A 20,889-nucleotide genomic window follows, 5' to 3' on the forward strand; every position below is an offset into this window, starting at 1 on the left:
GACGGGTAGCTAGCAGCTTGTCAAAAGCGCACTTTAGCCAGTCAGTCGGTGGATTGGAAGCTGCCCGCTGGCCAGTGAAAGAGCTCCTGCGTTAGCCGGTGGATGGACGGGCCCGCTTTGAGCATTTACCTCGTTGATATTGACCGAGTGAGTACTTTTTTTTTTTTGTCTTTTTGGTACGACGTGAACGCGGAGGAGGAGGAGGAGGAGGAGGCGGCGGTGGCGGTGATGAGTGTTTACGGCGCGTCTGGTTGCTGATTCGAGTGTTTACGTAGCAAGGAATAAAACACGCAAATAGCCTCATTTTTTAGCGTCACTTAGTTTATAAATCATTATGGATTCCGTTCTAGTGGTCCACTTCAGGTGAGGGCGTTCGTTGTTGATGTTATGTTGCACTAGTTGGGTGTTTTCAGGTTGGGAGTTGAATGATCCCACGCATTCGCAAATGCACTTACGCCGACCAGGTTTCCCAAACAGAGGTTCGCGGGTCCTTTCTTTCGTGTCCCGCTGTTTGCCCGAGTAAAAATATTTACAGTAGTGTAATGTTTGACAAATTTAAAATGAATCCTTAATGTATCTTTTAGAGAAATTGTAAAGTGTATGTTTACACCACTCATTTTTTTGCTAAATCCATCTATGATCAATTCCTTATGTTTAGGATTTTCCTATGATGTTCACCGTTTTGAAATTTGAAGCGCCCTTAAAAAAATACACACATTTACAGTATGGAATACACAGTTTTAAGATTTCCACCATTAGCATTATTTTTCTTTGATTTAACACACACAGGTAGATCTCAAATCCATTTGACACAGGTGAAATTTACACAGTGTACTCAAGTAAAAAAAAATAAAAACAATTTGTGTACAGTATTTTGAGTCCCTTTAAGGAAAATTTGATAATTTTTAGGCTTTTTGTATTGCTGTCGCTGTCAAAGGATGTCAAAACTGGTTCAAGGGTTAGTATTTTAGTTATTTTCAAGCAAACTCACAATTTCTTGGCAAATGGCTATACTCATATTCATGTGTTTTCTAGTGCTAACATTTTATGTGCCGTAAATGTCAATATTAAATATAGTCAAATGTGAAACTGTATTTCACAAGGAGCAGCCCGCCTTGAACTGATATGTTACCCGCTTAAGACGAATAAACACCTCGCCCAAATAGACGTCCAAAAGGAGAAAAACAAGTGGTAGTAACGAGGATCGTGTTCGTGTAAAGCTATCATTTACATTGTTGAGCATGTTTGTTACCAGCGGAAACAGCAACATCTTGTCAAAAGTTTGATTGCAGCGTGGACCTCAGCTGTTCGCGGAGGACAAGGGCCAGTCCGGCTCCTGTTTTTCTCAATTACAGCAGCAAGGAAATGTAAACCTATCATTAAATGCCAATTATTTTGTTGTTGTTGTTTTGCCCCTCTTAAATGCCCTTTGAGCCAATTTCACCTTGGGAAAAGTGCATTGATGCTATGGGGGGAAAAGGTTAAAAGTAGTGTATATTTTCAGCTCCCCGCACAGACTCCCGTTATCCTCACCACGCATGAGTCACTGTGTTGATAGCGAGAGCGCCAAGAATCCACACAACGATCCGCAGCCCTGCCGTTCCTGTTTTCGGGCCCCGAAGAGGGGAGGGAGTAGACGATTGCTGGTTTGTTTTGGGGAAGGCTCAGAAAGCTCGTGTTGACTATTCATCAATACACAAAGGGCGGTGGTCCGCGCTCAGGTGTTTTGGCACGTCGACAAGCTGGAGAAGATGAATTGGAGTAAAAAGTGGCGTATGGAGACTTGCGTGATTCAATATGTGAAGAAGGGACCAAGGAGGCACTTTGATCACTTAAGTCACAATATATAAGCTACAGTATAACATTAAAAGGGATGTATTCCCATTGCTACAAGTCTCGGAAGACTTGTGTAGCTCGTCTTTTCCAGATTGGGCAAGCAGGTTTGCATTTGGTGAGAAAAAAAAAACGTTGTTGATGCAACAAGGATAGTTTTTTTTAATTTTGGAAATTAGGACAGTATTCCCAGTCCTAATGCATTTTTGTTCTGTATTCCTCTTGCTTCCTGTGATGGAAGAGGTCTGGATGGATCATCTGTTAAAAGGGCTGCGCGATTATGGAAAAAATAATAATTGCAATTATTTTGGCAATAATTAAAATCATGATTTTTGAAACGATTATTTATTTTTTGGTACAAAACAAGAAAATGGTAAGTATTTAAAAATATTAAGAGCAATTAAAAAATAGAAACACAAGTTTCTTTTGGACCAAACAGAATTTATAATAATATATATTTCTAATAATATATATTTATTTATTCATTTATGTTGGCAAAAACTTGACGTTGGAGTGCAGCATGTGCACTGTGCAGTAGGACGATAATTTGTTTTTGGGTACAAAACAAGAAAATGTTTAAATGTACAAAACAAAGAAAAAATATTAAGACAAATACAATTATGTAAGTTCCTTTTGGATGAAACAAAATATGTATCTGTGGTTTGATTAGAGAACCGACTACAATGTTTCTAATGATGATGGCCTAGTTGGTTTGTTTGTTTTTTTGCTTTTTGCATATCATTACTTTTCATTGGTCTGACTGAAATGTGTCAAATTTAAATTTAATTTAAAAGTCATGGAAAACTACTATTTAAAAAAAAAAGAGAGTAAATCCTGTGTTTACTTCATGACTATCACTGACTTTGGCTGTCCTTGCCCACATGTGAGGGCATTACACAACGTTTATTGCTTGATTATAATTTTTTTTTCAAGGTAACATGTACTGAATTTGTGCACAAGCATTACAAAGTCAGTTTTCCATCATATGTCCCCTTTAAGTGAGGTTTTACATGACCGCGTTTGCGTTTCAGATGACGGCCATGCGGCGAGGGGTGCTGCAGTCGACGGGAGCCAGCAGCTGGCCACGCCCCCCCCTGCCCGAGCGCCGTGAGCCTTTGACTCCGTGAAGACCCGCGACGCCGGTGATGTCATGAATAAATTTGAGGTCCTTGGGATTGTGGGTGAAGGTGAGTCCCCCTTGCAGTTGTGAAACCTTTTATTAACTCATTCACTGCCGCGGACATTGATATGCGGCAACCATTTACTGCCACCGACGAATATATTCGTCAAATGTGTAGGCAGGCATGGAAGAGTGTCTCGATCAGCTTGCCATTATGGGGCGTGTCACGGCTTGTCTGGCTGATCATGAACGAGAAAAAATGCCAACATGTTGGAAGTCAGACATGTTTCGGCACCTCACACTTGAAGGGATATATGTATTGTTCAAACAGAGTATGTGTCACGGCAGCTGGTAGAAAATGTTTGTCACCATTGTGAGAAAAGATGACACTTCATGGAGTGAATGAGGAACGCCATGTAAACAAAAAAGTCACTGGCATTCAACTCTAGCCACGTGATGAGTCCGACAAAGAGCACTGCACTGTGTCCAGCGCGGTCATAGATTTTTCCTCCGTCGACTTAAGGTCAGTCAATTGTTGTCAATGGCGCACGCGGATGCGCCATGCACACTATTCGCTGCTTATGTAATTAAGCACTTCATGGGAGCCCATGTGAAGGATAATGACATTCAATTAGTCATCATATTTTTTATGGCAATCCTCAAAATGATCTTCAAATTTTTATGCTGTTGTCCATCTGTCGAGGTTGCTTCTGATTGGAGCTCATTTGGATGCATTTCCTAGGAAGAGTTTGGGAATTTGCCCAAAATGACAGACTTTCTGTGTAATAAAATTTTGGGTACATTTCAGTAGGATTTTTGTCCCGTTATGATAGATGCATCCAAGGTTGGGGAATCCAGGTCCAGAGAGAACAAACCCGGAAACAGTTTGACTTTAGCCACGGGTGCTTCTACTCAACAGGTGCTTTTATGAGCTTGTTTACCTGCCGGTTAAGTAGATGCACCTGTGGCAGGGTTTTAACTTTCTGGACCCGGATTTCCCAACCCTGGACACATCTACCCATTTTTGGGACAGTCAAATGGGGAAACTGGTCTTGTGGACTAATTTTTCAAGGACTTTCCAGGGGGCACTAAGGAGCGACTTTTGAGTGCTCAAAAAACTGTTGTTTTTTGTTATGTTGTGGCCCCTTAAAGCAACACTAAGGAACTTAGTAATAATTTATCATATTAATCAGTGTTGTGGATTCGTCACCCACATGGACCTCGTTCTTATTAAACTTTTATAAAAATTCTTAGCTGTGCTGAAACTGAGCTTTGGATTGAGTCTACCCTGTAATCATTTTGTAGCGCCATTGGAATTTAAAAGGTGCCAATCCTCAATTTAAAGACATCGAGCGAGAGATGAGCTGGCGAAGAAGTGGCGAGCAGAGCTCATTTGCCTGCTCTCTCCAACAATCCATCCTGAGGCCATCGCCCCCACCCTCCTCCAACCCACCCATGGGGGGCGAGCGAAGAACTGCCAGGGTCGATAACATCACAAGAGCAGTAACTCGCCAATTCTCGTGTCCTACTTCCTTAGCCACCTGTCCCTTCTCTAGTGCTAGATACTTTCAGGCAACATTAATAGCCCTTAATAGACCTTTTTCTACCAGCATGATGAAAAATACAGGGAGATTGCCATGAACCCTCCAAAAGTTGCACGGGTTCGAATGATACTTCAATGGATCCCCACAACATGAGCAAGTTATATTATGGCCACTGTAATCCCCCCAAAATTGCTCTGGTTAAAATAAAAGGACCGTAAATCCCCCAAAAGTTGCACTGGTTAAAATGAAACTACCGTAATTCCCTTAAATTGTGCACATTATAATATGACTAACATAACCCCCCCCCCCCCCCCAAGCTGCACAGGTTAAAATAAATACTGCCATAAACTCCCCCAAAGGTTGCACAAGTTAAAATAAAATGAGTGACAAGAACCTCCCCGCCAAAATTGGGTAGGTTAAAATAAAATGACTGTAAATCCACCCAAAACTGATTTGTTAAAATAAGAATACTACAAATCTTTCTGTCTTTCTCTCCTGGACAAAACGTGTGAGCACAATTGAGCTTTCGCCGCGTCATCGCTGAAGAGACGCTTGCAGTTGTATGAGAAAAATGTTTTCTTCTTTTTTTTTTTTTTGCCAGACTCTGTTGGCATGACAACAGCACCAGCAGAAGCAAGGGAGAACACTTTCACATGCACTCGCTGGCCACAACATTAGGCACACCTTCACAGTGTAATTGATAAACAACATGGGGACTTTGCTGCTTTATAATGTGCACCCTTCGCACATTGGTCCAAATAGGAGATGCACTTTTTTGCCCCTTTTCCATTCTACCGGTTCCGCCCTGTGTGTGGTCACTTTTCCATTACACTTTGGGGATGATGGAACACAGGAACAGTTTATCAGAACCTCTTCCAACCTGGCTCTAGAACCCATGCCGAGGTGGGCCGTGAAACATCACTGTCATCTGATTGGCTGACAGATGTAGGTGTTCTGCTGCTTTATAATGTGCACCCTTCGCACATTGGTCCAAATAGGAGATGCACTTTTTTGCCCCTTTTCCATTCTACCGGTTCCGCCCTGTGTGTGGTCACTTTTCCATTACACTTTGGGGATGATGGAACACAGGAACAGTTTATCAGAACCTCTTCCAACCTGGCTCTAGAACCCATGCCGAGGTGGGCCGTGAAACATCACTGTCATCTGATTGGCTGACAGATGTAGGTGTTCCTTTTAAAGCGATTTTAACCACAAGTTTCCTATTTCATCCACAGGTACATATGGAATTATTTGGTGTAGACTTCCTTTACCAGAAAAAAAACTATTTATTATTTGTAGTCTTTTCTGAACATTGGTTGGTTTGACCAAAAACACTGGTTTCTGACCAAAAGCAGAGAAAATTTGCATTTTGTTTGGTGGGGGGGGGGCAAAAACAAGCCTATGAGGGGGCTTAAGCCTATTTGTTGTTTTAAATAATATCAGGAATTACTTTTAAAACACCTCCAACTACATTTGATCTCAGGACAACTATCACAAGAGTGCATATTTGTGTAATCCATGCATGGCAGAAAAATCTCCCAATTCTGTAATGACCCTTTTTTCCTTTCTTCTAGGTGCCTATGGCGTTGTTCTCAAGTGCAGACACAAGGTAAGATCATCCTTATGTTCCCGCAGCATTAAACCTAAAGTATCATTGCACATATTGAGCAGCAGTAAGTGGCTCAGCGACCCACACTACCGCCTCTCGTCTTGCTTGTCATCTCGCTCCATTTAAGGAAAAGGATGAGCTGAGCGTTGACACCAGAATACGGAGGAAGGGGGGGGAAAAAAAAAAGCAAAGAGAAATAGGCTGCCTCCTACCTAATAACAGATCTGCAGTGAACACGCTCTCTGTGTGTGTTTTTTCTTCTTCTTCTTCTTCTTCTTCTTCTTGCATCTTTACAGTAGTGACCTCCACTATAGCCTGCCAGACGCCCGGGCTGCGAGAGTGCTTAGCTGTTCATTGATTAGCTGATGAAGATTCAGCCTCCATCTGCCAGTCAATCACAATGGCGACTAGTCATTATAAAAACTGTGATTAAGACTTTGTATCCCCATTCTGGGCTGTAGAAAATCTTGTGGGGTGGGAGGGGAGGGGAGGGGAGGGGAGGGAAGGGGAGGGGAGGATCAGCTTTTACAGGCACTGCGAAATAAGCGACTCGGGCTACTTCCAAAGTTAGAATACAACATTATTCCCACATCTCAAATCAACGTTCCCCATTGAAATGGATGGAAATGCAAATAATTAATTTCAGCCTTCAAAAAACACTTACAAATGTGTAAGAATTACAACACAAAACAAAAAATACAAAAGAAATAGAGCACTGTGAAGTACTATACTTAGAAATACGAATTGAGCAAATCTGAGTCTATTATTTTACTGCTTGCTTTTAGATCCAATTCCTTATTGACTATCATTGTCTTATCGGTTCTTATTGGGTAAAGGAATGAAAAAATACAAATGATTATATCACTGATGTCATTATATAACCATGTTAGGTGTCAAAATGAGTGCGTTAATTTTGAATTAATTTAAAGTTCCTTTAACGCCACAATTTTTTTTTAAATGCACGATTAATGTAATAATATAAGTAATAATAATGCATGTATTTGTGGAGACTGGGGCCAAGTTATATTTTACGATTTAAAAAATGTGCAGAATTTCACAAATTACTTCATGTTAAAGATTAGATAGCTCTTAATATGAAACGAAAAATGCACTGAGCTGTTACTAACGTCTTACAAATGCAGTTATGCCATCTAGTGGCAGAAATATGACCAACACAAATCAACATCGCACTCGTTTTTTTTTTACAGTACAGCACATCTTTTTAATTTTAGCTACATTTTATGAATTATTATGAAATAACTATCAATGACTAAAATACGCAGTCATATTTCTATTAGCTTAACATTTTTTCCCCCGCTTTTACTTTAACAAGAGTATTAAAACTTAAAATGATTGTACGTTTTTTGTACATTTAGAACAGAACAGATTTAAAATTTGCGATTAATCATGAGTTACCAATTGAATTCCTGCGATTAATTACGATGAAAAATTGTAATCGCTTGACAACCTTAATCGATACATATAATATAAAATCTGATTCTTAACAGTGCTGTGCAATATCACCCCCCCCCCAAAAAAAAAAACTTTGCCTTTGTCGCAGTACAACTTCCAGCTTTTAAAGAAAATATTAAAGGAGCTTCTGATTCTACCACCAAAGCCAGAAATGTTTTCAGTCAGCGTCTTTTATTTATTTATTTTGGTTTGTCTGGCTTTAAGCACCAAGTAGTGCAACACTGCGCCGCTCTCACTCTGCGGGAAAGTCACTAATAGATGCCGTACACATCTTTGATGCGTCTAAATGCGTGGCATGACGCGTGGAGGCACAGCAGGAAGAAAAACTCTGGCCGCTGATCAATGTGGACCGTTGCCATGTGGAAACTATTGTATTGTTGGAGTGAATGGGCCCACACGCAGCTCACGGTTGTGCGCGCCCACCAAAACGTGGCACGGGCGGCGCAGGGGGAGAGCGTGCCGGCTTCAGAAAATGGCGCTTGATGGGTCGCAGCTGCTCAGCGCTCACGCCCACCTCCAAATGAGAAGTACAATAAATGTGTTTAGCAGCCCAATGAATGAGGTCAGAAATAGAATAGAGGAAGGTTTATACAGAACAGCGACATGGGGAACCAAGTCAGAAAAATGGCTGGCTTTTAGCGTGAACATGGCGAGTGATATAAGGGTTGATTTCCTTCCTTGTTCCGTGTCAGTTCGGTTTATACACAACAGCGACACGCATAAAAAGACTGACAGGCAGTGTGAAGGCTTCTGATATGAACAATTTTGTCCCAAGCGGTTAAAGATCTGCATGCCTGGCCGACGCACAATGCGAGCATCTATTTTTCTCATGTGAACCGAAAATATCAGCTTTTACAGGCACTTCTATGTAAGGCTGCAAATTGCGAGGTTAAGCCCCCCCCCCCCCCCCCCCCCATACTTTGTGTTGGTGCTTTTTATAAAGAAAAGCAACAGGGGAATAGCAAAAACGCAGTGTGAAAGGTGTTTGGATGCTCCCTCTGTATTTGTATTGGTGGTGATAAAAGCATTTATGTAGTAAAGACCCTTGTGATATATTCCTGTTCCACTTTGTTTGCCGTTTGATCGTGTCAGCACGAGCAGGATTAGCAGTGTGGAACCTGCCCCCGTTTTTGCGTGTGGGAGACCGAGAGTTGCCGGCACGTTTGACGTTTTTTAGATTCTGGATATAATTAGCATTTTTTGTTTCTTTTAACATTCCAAAATAAAGTGATAACTTGACGTGGGAGTGCGTCAACATATGAGATGAGAACCAAAGCAATTCATAAAAAAAAGTTTTTATTTTTATTTTGTTAACATTGCGTGTTGTTACTGCTTACTTTTATGAAGAAAAAAAAATCAAGAGGAAGCCAACCCCCAAAACTGTCTTGACAATAATCTGTCCCACGAATCTAAATATGGTATTCTGGTTAATATCCAGCAGTTTTTATCAATATCAAAAGGCGGCCATTTTGCCACATGCTGTCGACTGAAGATGACATCAATGTTGCTCAGGTCTCAGGTAACAACCAATCACAGCTCAGCTTCACAAAACAGATGAGCTGTGTTTGGCCGTTGCCTGAGTCCTGAGCAACTGTGATGTCATCTTGAGTCAACAGCAAGTGGCAAAATGGCCGCCCCCTGAGATGGATAAAAACGGCAGAATTTTTGCTGCTTCACTCATCTTCCACAAACGTAATATTAATCAGAATTTCCTGTTTAGACTAGTGAGGTCACGTATAACTTATTATTGTCAAGAAATGTTTAAGGCTGACTTCCACTTTAAAGGTCTGTAAAAGATTAATGGCATTTCCATTCATTTCAATGGAGAAAGTTGACTTGAGAAACAAGAGGTTCAAGCCAATGCGTTTATAAATAGGCAAGCATGTCACTCTCTAGGAACATAGCACGCTAGCACATTAAAAGCAGCTTGAAACGAGATGTTATGGTGCTTATATACATCGGCTTTATGTCACATTTGGCGATACTTTGCCATTGACTGTGAGTGGGCTGCACCAGCTGCCCTTTTATTGTTTATTTTAAGCCCTTAACAAATCCCACTGACAGCCAGCCAGCGCTTGCTAATGTGGGAGCGGAAACCAGCCCGGGTGAATGATTGTTTACTACGAGCGACACCAAAGATAATCGTAGCCAGGAAGGAGGCATCTGGATAAAGGTGCATATTTTGTACAGGAATTTGAGTCTCTACGTTATCAATGGAACAATCCACCCCCCCTAATTAGTGTTAGCGTAGCATCTGACGTGGTCACTCCCCAATGTTGTTGACATTACAGGAGCTAAGCTACTTATTTACGTGGTGTGTTTTTTATAGCCTATTATGTACATAAAGGATAGTATTGTCGATGTTGATTTTAATGCCACTGGTACGAGGCACAACGCAGTCTGTCAAATTCCCCAAAACGGAAAACTAGACTTGCCCTGGCACAAAAATGGGCCCTTAATGTTGCACTTTCCTAATACAAAGACAAGCTCTTGATGCTGTGTATTGTTAAAAAGAAGAAAAACAATATGTTGCACTTTCCCCAAAATAAGACAAACTGTTGATGTTACACTTTCTTAAAAGAAAAACAAAACTGATGGTGCATGTTCATAAAAAAACATGCATGTTTTTTTTGAGACAGCAATGATCAGATTTAGGTCACATTAAGAGAGAGATGCGAACATTCTCACTTCCAACGTAGTCGAGCATTTCTGCTCGAGCGCTCCAAGTCAAGGTGACCCATTTAAGTCCTCTTTTTCCTCTCCTGTCCTACTTTTTCCTCACGGGCCTACATAAATAACCATTCCTTCAAAAAAAGGGGGCGGACAGATTATTATACTTTTTTTTTCTCTTTCCCACCACTCGACAGCCGCTCTGTAGTTTGATTGTGAAAGAAATGGATTGCATTGTCCGTGTTACGCAAGCCAGAAGAGTCAGAAAATAAAAGACGGGAGCCGTCTCTGATCAACATCAGATGTTCACGCTGACTCACTCCACAATGGCAGTCATTTAATTTGCACTTTGGAAGTAATTGCATTCACTTATTGGATTATCCTACTATGTACAGTGTGGACATGAGCACATCAGCAGATGTTCAGTATTTAACACGTTAATAGCATCTAAGTAATTGATAAACACATCTAATGTCGACCAATTGTATTGTGCCACATAACAATGAACACATATTTAACTTATTTGCTCCCCAAAACGTATAAAAACGTTCTATTTTAAATATTGCCTTGGTTCCAAAAATGTATTTATACGTTTTCTTTAATTTAATTTAAAAATTTTTTAATGCTAGAGCGTACAGAATTCTTTGACGCAGCCTCTGACCTGAAGGGGTCGCTTAAAGCAATGGTAGTTATTACAAAAAAACGGCCAGCAGGTGGCAGCAGAGTATAAGAGATCAGCCAGGGCCATGTTGCAACAAGCTTATTTCCCCAGTGTTTTAAACAGATTTGTCAATAATAATGAAACTTAGCTATATTCTAATGCTAATTGCTGCAAAACAGAAACAGATACAATATACTTTTTTTTTTTCCTGAAGAAAGAGACTCTAATTGTTTTCCTTTGGCAGGTACCCTGTTTTTATAGCAATAGAACACAATATTCTGGGCCTTGCAAAATTGGTCAAAATCCAGTAAAGGCATGTCACTGGGGCAGTCCCTCAAGGGTACACCGTACCCCTTAAACAGTGCACATATTGGGACCCCTTGTAAGTTGTACAATTTGTTGGCAAATATGTAGCTTAGGGTACATGTTTGTACCCTTTTGTAGGGTTCTGTCTAGTTTAGAGATGGGCAACTTTATAAATAAACATGATTCCCCTACATGGGTTTTAAGTTGTAATAACACCATTCACCAGTAGATGGCAGACATCACTTAGTTTTGCTAACATCGGTTCATCTCCATTGAGAAACCTAGAGATGCTGATTTTGTGGCATTTTAGGGTCACTGAAGGGAACCAAAGAGTAGCTGGTACCTAGAAGGTCAATTGCAAACTCTATAGGGTACATCACAAAGAAATTGTACCTTGGAGAACAAATATGGACCCCGTTTTTTCTGTAAGTGTACCAACACTGTAGTTTGAATGTTTGAAGTGTCAGTCGAAAAGATGTAAAGTAAGATAAAGAAAAATGGAAGCGGAACACCAGTGGTAATTGTTGATTTAAAAATTCAGACATAGTTGATATGATCATCGAGGGGTTGGCTAATTAATTGACTTTACCATTGCTTGGATTCATGGCATCATCATTAACATCTAAAGGGGGCCCTGATAAAATAATCAAAAACTGCACACATTTTGAGGATCTTTCTTTGGGAAGATGGATGAGAGGAGTCAGAGCCGAGGCGCTGTTAATGTTTTACTAGTGTGTAGACACGGGGACTCGTGGAACGATAAGCCCATTCAGGGGTGCATTCCTGCACTCCGCGCTTAAATCAATAGTGAGCACAGCTATGTTTACCCTCTCGTCTCTCTTGACGCACTTTAGCCAGCAGTAATAGATTTGGATCGCAACAACAACAAACAAGTATTTTCTTTTGTTTTCATTTGGAGCCGACGCTTACTAATCATATGCTAATAGGATTCAATACAAAAGCTCCACACGGTAATGGTAAATATTCATTTTTCAGGGCTTTACCACATTCAAAACCTCACCAAATTCTGCAGCCATTTTCGATTATTTTGGGGTGTTTCCAAGGGTCTTAAAAACCAAGCTCCTCATGGATTTGTTTCTCTTTTTTTTAAATATACCACCCAATGCCGTTTTTTGGTAGGCATGTCAATGATGAGTTGCTGCACAAATAAGCAACAGGAAGTCTGCCATTTTGGTTTGGAGCAGCCATTTTAGGGTCGTCTTGACCATTACCAGACGGTCTTCCAAGACAGACTCAATCTAGCGATTTTGTCAGATTGCTACCAAATTTGACTGAAGCATAAAAAACAGTTTGCTTTTTCTTTCCACAACATCTAATTTGGGTGTGAGAATGGCGTCCATTTTTGATGGCATGTCAAGCAATTTGGCCCCGAAAATGTGTGTGCGTGTGGGCCGGATCTATTTTGTTTTTATTGTTTGGCAGTTAATATGCGAACATTCTACAATTGAAGTTGCATTCAATGTAACGCGCATACCACAGCGTGCCTCAGTTATTCTCCACTTGATGGCAAATAAATGCCTCCCTCAATTAAATGGCTCGTCGTTACTTCCCACCAGGAAATACAAACTGTGGTAAGTAATAGGCGCACACACGCTCTATTGCTGTGGAGACTATTTGAGGAAATACAGTATGTTATGATCAATAAATCAGTTTTGCACACTCTTACGCTGATGATCATTTACCGTGTTTGGCAGAGCAGTTTATAGGCTGTCATCTCTCTTTTTTTCCCCACCATGTTGCTGCCTTCAGCACAGCTCCAAGCACAAATGCCAGCGGGCCTCGCAAATAGGGCATGAAAAGAAGAGTGAGCGTCTTGTAAAAAAAATAAAAAATAAAAAAAAATAAAAATAAAAATAAAAATAAATAAAAATTAACTGATAAATGTGTTCTCGGTTTATACTGTTGCCCTCATTATGCACCTTTTTGAAAGTAGATAATGGAGAAGGGAACAGGAGCCACACGGTCACCAAGTGGGGTTTTACCAAATTTTCAGAACTGTTAAGAGTCTACATTAAAGTGATTCACATTGCTGGATGATCTCCTTGTTTTTACGACAGGAGCTCTCTTAAATGTGTGACGTGCATGAAGATATTCTGTGTTTTTCTTGCAGGACACCAACGAAATTGTGGCTATAAAGAAATTCAAGGACAGCGAAGGTAAAATGACTTTTTAGCTACTAATTATACATATTCGTTTTTTTTGTGGGATTTACATTAGTGTTATTTTAATTTGAGCAACTTTATTGAGAGTTAAAGTAGTGTTATTTTAAACTGCACATTTTTTTATGAGATTTAGGGTAGTTTCATTTTGGGGTTTTTAAGGAACTCAAATTTTTTAGTAATTATGTTTGTCTTAATTTAGCCTCTGCAACTCTTAGAGGAATTTATGATAGTCTTATTTGACCAGAGATTTATTATAGTTCCTTTTTGAAGCTTTATATTTTTATAATCTTTATCATCTAAGCCTGTTTTCAAACTTTTTTTTTTTTCAGTTGGTTTATTTTAACTTGTGCAACTTTTGGGGGATTTATAATTCTTTTAACCAATGCAACGTTTTGGAGATTTACAAAACTTGCATTTTTGGGAGATTTAGGGTAGTCATTTTTTAATCTGAACAATTCGGGGGATTTACGGTATATCGTACTGCTTTATGGCTTTATTGTCTTATTTCAAGTAATCAAGGATTTACTGTAGTCATTTAACCTCCGCAATTTTGGCGGGGCGTGATGGTAATCTTAGTACAACCCACGTAATGTTTTGGAGATTTATTTCACCACAACTTTTTGGAGATTTAAAAAATCCCGATACTGTAGTGGGCATTCCTACCTCTTTCAAATGTAATAATTTGAAATTCATTTAGCGGTTCATAAAAACTGTACACGCTCACCAAAATGATCTGATACCTTCCTGGCAAAGTTATGTCTCACAAGGCACCTGTTTTTCCTCAGAAAATGAAGAGGTCAAAGAAACGACACTGCGGGAGCTCAAGATGCTGCGCACTCTCAAACAGGAGAACATCGTGGAGCTCAAAGAGGCCTTCCGCCGGCGAGGGAAGCTCTACCTGGTCTTTGAGTACGTGGAGAAGGTGAGTTGCCTTCCTTCTGCAGCAAACCTTGATGAACTTCAATTTCGTTTTCTTTTATTCAACGTGTTATTTCTTTTTTTTCCTCTCTAGAACATGCTGGAGCTGCTGGAGGAGCTCCCCAACGGCGTGCCGGCCGAGAAGGCGCGGAGTTACATCTACCAGCTGATCAAGGCCATCCACTGGTGCCACAAGCATGACATCGTTCACCGGGGTAAACGTTTCACACAATCACGTTTCATCAGAGGTGGCAAAAAAGTGCTCACGGTCTATTTAAGGAGAGATACAAGAATTGAAATGTTGAAAAAAGAAATGAAAGAAATAAAAGAAAAACCTGACACGTGAGCTTTTGGTGGACAAGCGGGAAGCCAGATGGCATTCGGCCGTCCAAATGGCCGCTGGGATCTCCCCGCGCTCTCGTACGACTCCTTCTGCTTCCTTGGGTTTGTCCTTAATGAATAAGTCATGCTTTTTCCCCACTTTACAATCTGTGAATTTTCATGTTTTTTTAATTGCTGGATCTTTTTAGTTGTTATCCCTAAGGGCATTTGGACACAGTGAAGTTGCAAAAATAGATGACATGCGGGGCAGCAAGCCAACAAATGGATTGGTGGGGTGATGCTGAACTTAAAGCAGACCTGTTATATGGAATAATAAAAAAATCTTCTTTTAATGTGCACAATTTTTGAGGAATTTTGGTTAATTTTGGGGCGGGTTTACGGTAGTCGTATTTTAACAAGTGCAACTTTTAGCAGTGTTAAAGTAGTTTTCTATTAACTTGTGCAACTGTTGGAGGATTTGTCAGTTTTAACCCGCGGCACTTTTGGTGGATTGATAGAACTATTATTTCATCCTGTGCAACTTTTTTGGAATTTACGGCATTCTTTTTTTTTTAAACTTGTTTCTTTTTTAGTAAAGTTATGGTAATGCTAGTTAACCACTGCAACTTTTTACAGTTATTCAGTAGCCCTATTTTAACCTTCTGTTGGATTTCAACTTGGAGAACTTTGGTGAGATTTGCATTTTTTGCATTCTTTTTTTATGGTTGTGTTAGTTTGGCCTGAGCAAGTTTTGTGTGCTTGACGGTTGTCCTAATTTCACCTATGCAACTTTTGAGGATTTGTGGTAGTCTTAATTAGATTTTTGTGTGTGGATGATATTCAAGTATTATTTTAACCATATTAATGTTTTTGGCATTCAATCTTGAGACGTGTCTCCTCGTGAAATGTAATAAGGGTTGGGCATTATATCGGAAAAATATTGATATTGTGATATTGCCCCACGCAATATGCATATCGCAAAGACATGCGATATATTTAATCTGGAATTGTAAGTTTGTATCTGAATTTGACCAGTCAGACACAAACTTAAATGTGCATCACCATCTAATAGTTGAACATTATATACATTTAATTGACTAAGAATACATTAGGCTTGCTTATTTTGCCCCATGGAATTGTTTTTAATTCTTTCTTTAGATAATAATTTTTTTATTTCTTTAGGTACATGTTAAATATCACAATAATATCACAATATTCAACAACCATATCGCATATCGCATGTTGTTTCCAATATTGGATAACTCTGATAAGCCTTTTCTTTCACCCACCTTTTGTTTTTGTTCTGTTTAATGATGTCATAATGTTCAATGTTGTGTGCTCATTCTTCAGACATCAAGCCGGAGAACCTTCTCATCAGCTCTGATGACATCCTCAAGTTGTGCGATTTTGGTGAGCTGCCAGTCAAGCTGCGATACAGCTGGAGATTTATTTTAGCACTGAAACTATATTTGGATGATACCAGCACATCCGGTTATCTACCAAGCTCCACGTGCGGCCCACTCTCTCACTTCTTATCCTTGCTTCAATCGCAAGCATTTATTGCACATTCTTCAGATCCAGTTGAAAGTACTTGTACATTCTTTGTCCACTGTAGTGAGACAATTTAGTCCATGGACCTTAATAACCAAGGATGTCGAATAAATGGTTATCCATACGCTTCAGTTCATGAAGCATGTCGCGTTTTGATCCAATCTGGCAACCGAACGAGGGACGGGATATGGGGGACGGAAAAACATCATGCGGGCAATCTGCTGTGGGAGACGGGAGGCCGTGTTTGCCATGGAACACATACAGGCCAAGCAGATGCCAGTTTATAGTAGGTACTAAGGCTGGGTGGTATGCCCTTGAAATTCAATCTTTCATTTTGTTTTCCTAAAAAAAAGTGATTTTAATAGATTTTCTTCATCCTCTGTTATATCAAGTCTCAAATGAATGTCTCGCAAAACAAGTCCAGATTTTTTTTCTTTCCGGGATTTTCTTTATTTGTCCTGATGTCAAACAAGCACTGAAACATTTTTTTGCATTCTTATTTTTTAAATTAAATTTGTTAGCCGAGACAGTGCTGTGTTAGAACGCAGGCACGAGAGGGCCACAAGTTATTCTTTTTCAATTGGAGAAGGCTATGGCCAAAATAAAAGTCATAATTTTGCACGTGGCGTGGCCTCAGCATGATCAAAGCGAATCGGTGAGGTATTTTTTTTCTTTTTTTCCTTTTTTTTTTCTTCTATCTTAAAGAATCGGTGAGGTTAACGAGTAATTTCCTCTAAAAAAGCAACAACAACAAATTCTGCATATTCTGCATATTCACAAATTCTGACCCACAAATATGTGGGGGTTCACTGTATGGATATTGTGCAGAAAACTTGAAATAATTGATAAAATGGCTGCATCGCACAGCCCTATAGGCTTACTGTGTTTCTCCAACGCTCTGACCCATTTTATCTTTTTAATGAGGACACTGTGTTCCGGACTGGTCGCCGCTATCTGGACTCATCTTGTCTTCTCTTGCCAGGCTTCGCACGTAATCTCTCTGAGGGAACGGACGCCAACTACACCGAGTATGTGGCCACCAGGTGGTACCGTTCTCCGGAGCTTCTGCTCGGGTATGTCTGTCAAGAAACACCCATAAAAGCGTTTACCAACTTTAATACATAAAAAAAAGTTGAGTTGAGATACCAGTCCTGATATTTTTTTAAATATTCAAGATTAGGGTTGTGCCAAAAAATCGATTCTCATAACAATCGCGATTTTCATTTAGTACGATTCACAATTGATTTTAAATGTCCCAACATCGATTTTATTTAAATTATTTTATACCGTCTTGCCCTTGTTTGTGTTATTGGGAGCGCTGTTCATGTTGTACATGATTTAGCCACTTAGGGGCAGTGTGGTTCCGCGCGTTCTGATACACTGTTAAATTGTAGCCACACTAGAGATTAGAAGGAAAAAGTCACAATCAAGTTATGCATAAAAGTTGTTTTTTTTGCAGCGTAGGAAGAGCATATGCCGGTGAGTAATGTTAAGATGCTTCCCTGTATACATTCCTGAAGTGTTTTGTATGAATAGCCGTTCTTTTGAGTGATAAAGGCGTCGCGATTAGCGCGCTGATTAGCATTAGCGAGTCAAACTGGAGTGGTTCATGACGATTCGTTGTACATCTATAAATTGAAGCAGAAATCATTGTCAATCAAATCGTTTTGAATCCAAAATGGATTCTGAATCGAATCGCAGACCCAAAAATTGGAATTGAATTGAATCAAATCGAATCGTGAGACGGTCAAAGATTCCCACCCCTATTCAAGATGGATGAATCTCAAATGGGCACTAGCTGTATGCAATAGATGCCGAAATATTTGTTACTTAAAAAAAATAATAATAATCCAGGGCCAGTATCTTCTATACAGATATTGATATACTATGATAATAATTCATGCGTCTTGTCCTCCCCTTACCCGCTTTTTCAGGGCTCCGTACGGCAAGGCGGTGGATATGTGGTCGGTGGGCTGCATCCTGGGAGAGCTAAGCGACGGACAGCCCCTCTTCCCGGGCGAGAGCGAAATCGACCAGCTCTTTACCATCCAGAAAGTTCTCGGGCCTCTTCCTCCGGAGCAGATGAAGCTCTTCTACAGCAACCCTCGCTTCCACGGGCTGCGGGTAAAAAAGAAAAAAGAAAAAAAAAGAACGCATGCCGTCTCGCCTCCGTCTTCCATCACTCCTCCTCTTCTCTCTGTCTTGCTCCTCACACACTCTGCTGGTTTTATTTAAAAAAAAAAATGTTCTTCTTCTGGCTGTGCTGTGACTGATTGCATGGCGGTGACTCATGGTGTATCGTGTCCTGGAAGCCGGGTCGTCTTTCCTTTTCTTTTTACATGCCCACGCCTAAGGGATGCATAATGATCACTTTACAAATTGCTCCCTTTTGTACTGATATGTATTTTTTAATATAAGGTGGTTGCATCAACAAATTGCTAGCAGAGTTTGGTATAATTAACGAGAAACAGGGCCAGTATCATAATATGGTTGCCAGTATGAAGTACTTTCTTTATACTGGTGTGTATCTCATTTATCTTGTTGATTTTTTTTTCTTAGTTCCCTACTGTAAACCACCCACAAACATTGGAGCGCCGATACCTGGGAATCATCGGCGGAGCCCTGCTGGACCTGTTGAAGGTACTTTGTATGATGACGGCGGTGAGTCAGTCGAGCGCAACTTGTCTCTTTTGCGCATTCCAGAGCCTTCTTTTACTCAACCCCGCCGAGCGCTTCCTGACGGAGCAGGGCCTCAACCACCACGCCTTCCAGTCCCTGAGGCTGGCAGAGCGGCCCGGGCCCCCCACGCCTACGCTGGTGCGCTCCTCCAAGAGGAAACCCCACCATGGCGACACCACACCCAGCAGGTCAGTCCCACATTTACGCCTCCTTTCCTCCCATCCAGTGACAAAAAAGGGAAGTAAAATGGTAAATGGACTGCTTTATATACAGGAGAGCGCTTATTTTTATTTTTATTATATTTATTTATTTATTTTTATTTTTTATTTTTTTTTATTTTTTTTAAAGAGCTCAGTAATGTTCATTCGGAAATGTCATCATCATTGCTCTTTATTTTATTTTATTTTTATTTTTATTATTTTTTTTATTTATATACAGTAGAGCGCTTTATCTACACCATGGGTGTCAAACTCATATTAGCTAAGAGGCCACATGGAGGAAAATATATTACCAAGTGGGCCGGATCAGTAAAATCATTGTATATAATAAAAAAAATTATAATTGCCGTCATTTATACGCTGATTTTTGCTATTTGAGGGGTGCAACTGTAAATATATTGTCCCAAAAACTAACACTAATGCAAATGAAACACTTAGTTACTTTTACTCCTACTTACTGTGTTTTGTCTTCTGCAGGAGTCACGGCCTGAAGAGCTCGGGCAGCCATCGCTCCAGCCTGCGCGACTGCTCCAGCTTGCCTCGCCACGAGGACCTGCACCCCAACAGCAACAGCGCCGAGAGCGGCGGAGGCGGCGGCGGCGGCGGCGGGGGGTTCCTCAACGGCAACCTGCCGGCACCAATCAACCTCAGTCCCACGCTGCACCCCAAGAGCTACCCGGCGCAGATGTTCAACCACTCGGCCTCGTGCGGCGTGGAGCTACCCCACCTGCTCAGCCCCGCCGAGGCCAACAAGGGCGACTTTGACGTCAAGAGCTCCGACGGCCCCGGAGCTAAGTACCTCAAGTCCAACTTCCGCTCGCAGCAGCACCGCCACTCCTTCGTGGAGGGCAAGACAAGCACCCTCCAGTCGACGGAGAAGCACGGCCGCCATAGCTACATGGAGGCACCCGCGCCCAAGTTCTCCTACCTGAACCTGTCCAAGAGCTACGGCACGCTCAGCGACGCCAAGTCTGTGGGTAACCTGAATGACGTGCACCTGTACGCCGACGAGCCCACCGCCCGCTACTTCCCCTCCAGCTGCCTGGACTTAACGGCGCCCAGCAGCCCGGCTGTGCGGCGCTCGGACCGACGGGGGAGCACGCGCACCGAGCGTGAGAGCAACACCCTGGACTCGTCTTACCGACGCTCGTCCGCCCGCCATAAGGACTCTCCAGACGGCCTGGACCCGAACGACGGCGCCGGCGGGGGCGGGGGCGGGGATCGGAGCCACGCGCACTCGTTGTCGGCCCCGCATGAGCCCTACGCTCAGGGGTACAGCAGCCCCTTCTCATCACAGCAGAGGCCGCACCGCCACTCCATGTACGTGCGGCGGGATCACCAGAGGACTCACGGGGGAGACGAGGGGCTGCAGGTGGGGCAGGGGGTGCCCACCCGGGCCAGCAGCCTGCAGCTGCTGTCGCCGCAGCTGCAGCACCGCACGCTGCCTCACCACTCGGCCTCCAGGGAGGAAGACATGAGCCGGGTCAGTCTATCCCTCCAGTCAAATCAGTTATGGGGATCCCTATGTTTATCACGGGGGACGTTACAGAGAGCAGACCCACTCGCGATTGGTGAAAATCTACGATATGGAGACCGCTTTTTTTTTTTTTTAAATACGGTAGTTTTACCACCCCTACATATTTTAAAAAACCTTTAAACTTACATGAAACATGGTTAGGGCTGGATTTATCCAAATAGCAGGTGCTAAATTGCGTGTTCCACCATATTTAAAAGAGGATTTTGCACTTGTTGATGGTTTTCATCTCAGAGAATTTGAGGAAGCTCAGCAAGCACAAAATGAAA

At 41.5% G+C, this 20,889-nt stretch overlaps 1 protein-coding gene across 4 annotated transcripts in view; it reads left to right on the plus strand.

Moving 5' to 3' along the window:
- LOC147166401 (cyclin-dependent kinase-like 5) overlaps positions 1–20,889 on the plus strand; it is a 28,732-nt gene continuing 7,843 nt past the window's right edge. For all 4 annotated transcript variants that reach the window (XM_086088654.1, XM_086088655.1, XM_086088656.1 and 1 more), the window contains exons 1-12: positions 1–147; positions 2,865–3,020; positions 6,072–6,106; positions 13,348–13,393; positions 14,185–14,321; positions 14,412–14,532; positions 15,989–16,048; positions 17,172–17,262; positions 18,124–18,313; positions 18,749–18,829; positions 18,893–19,056; positions 19,564–20,569. In XM_086088654.1, coding sequence (XP_085944780.1) covers positions 2,984–3,020; positions 6,072–6,106; positions 13,348–13,393; positions 14,185–14,321; positions 14,412–14,532; positions 15,989–16,048; positions 17,172–17,262; positions 18,124–18,313; positions 18,749–18,829; positions 18,893–19,056; positions 19,564–20,569 — 1,968 coding nt within the window. In that variant the 5' untranslated portion in view covers positions 1–147; positions 2,865–2,983. The remainder of the gene's footprint in view (positions 148–2,864; positions 3,021–6,071; positions 6,107–13,347; positions 13,394–14,184; positions 14,322–14,411; positions 14,533–15,988; positions 16,049–17,171; positions 17,263–18,123; positions 18,314–18,748; positions 18,830–18,892; positions 19,057–19,563; positions 20,570–20,889) is intronic.

The sequence above is a fragment of the Leptonotus elevatus genome, chromosome 11, assembly GCF_054856555.1.
Source record: "Leptonotus elevatus isolate MCC_2025b chromosome 11, RoL_Lele_1.0, whole genome shotgun sequence".
In the NCBI taxonomy this organism is placed as follows: Eukaryota; Metazoa; Chordata; class Actinopteri; order Syngnathiformes; family Syngnathidae; genus Leptonotus; species Leptonotus elevatus.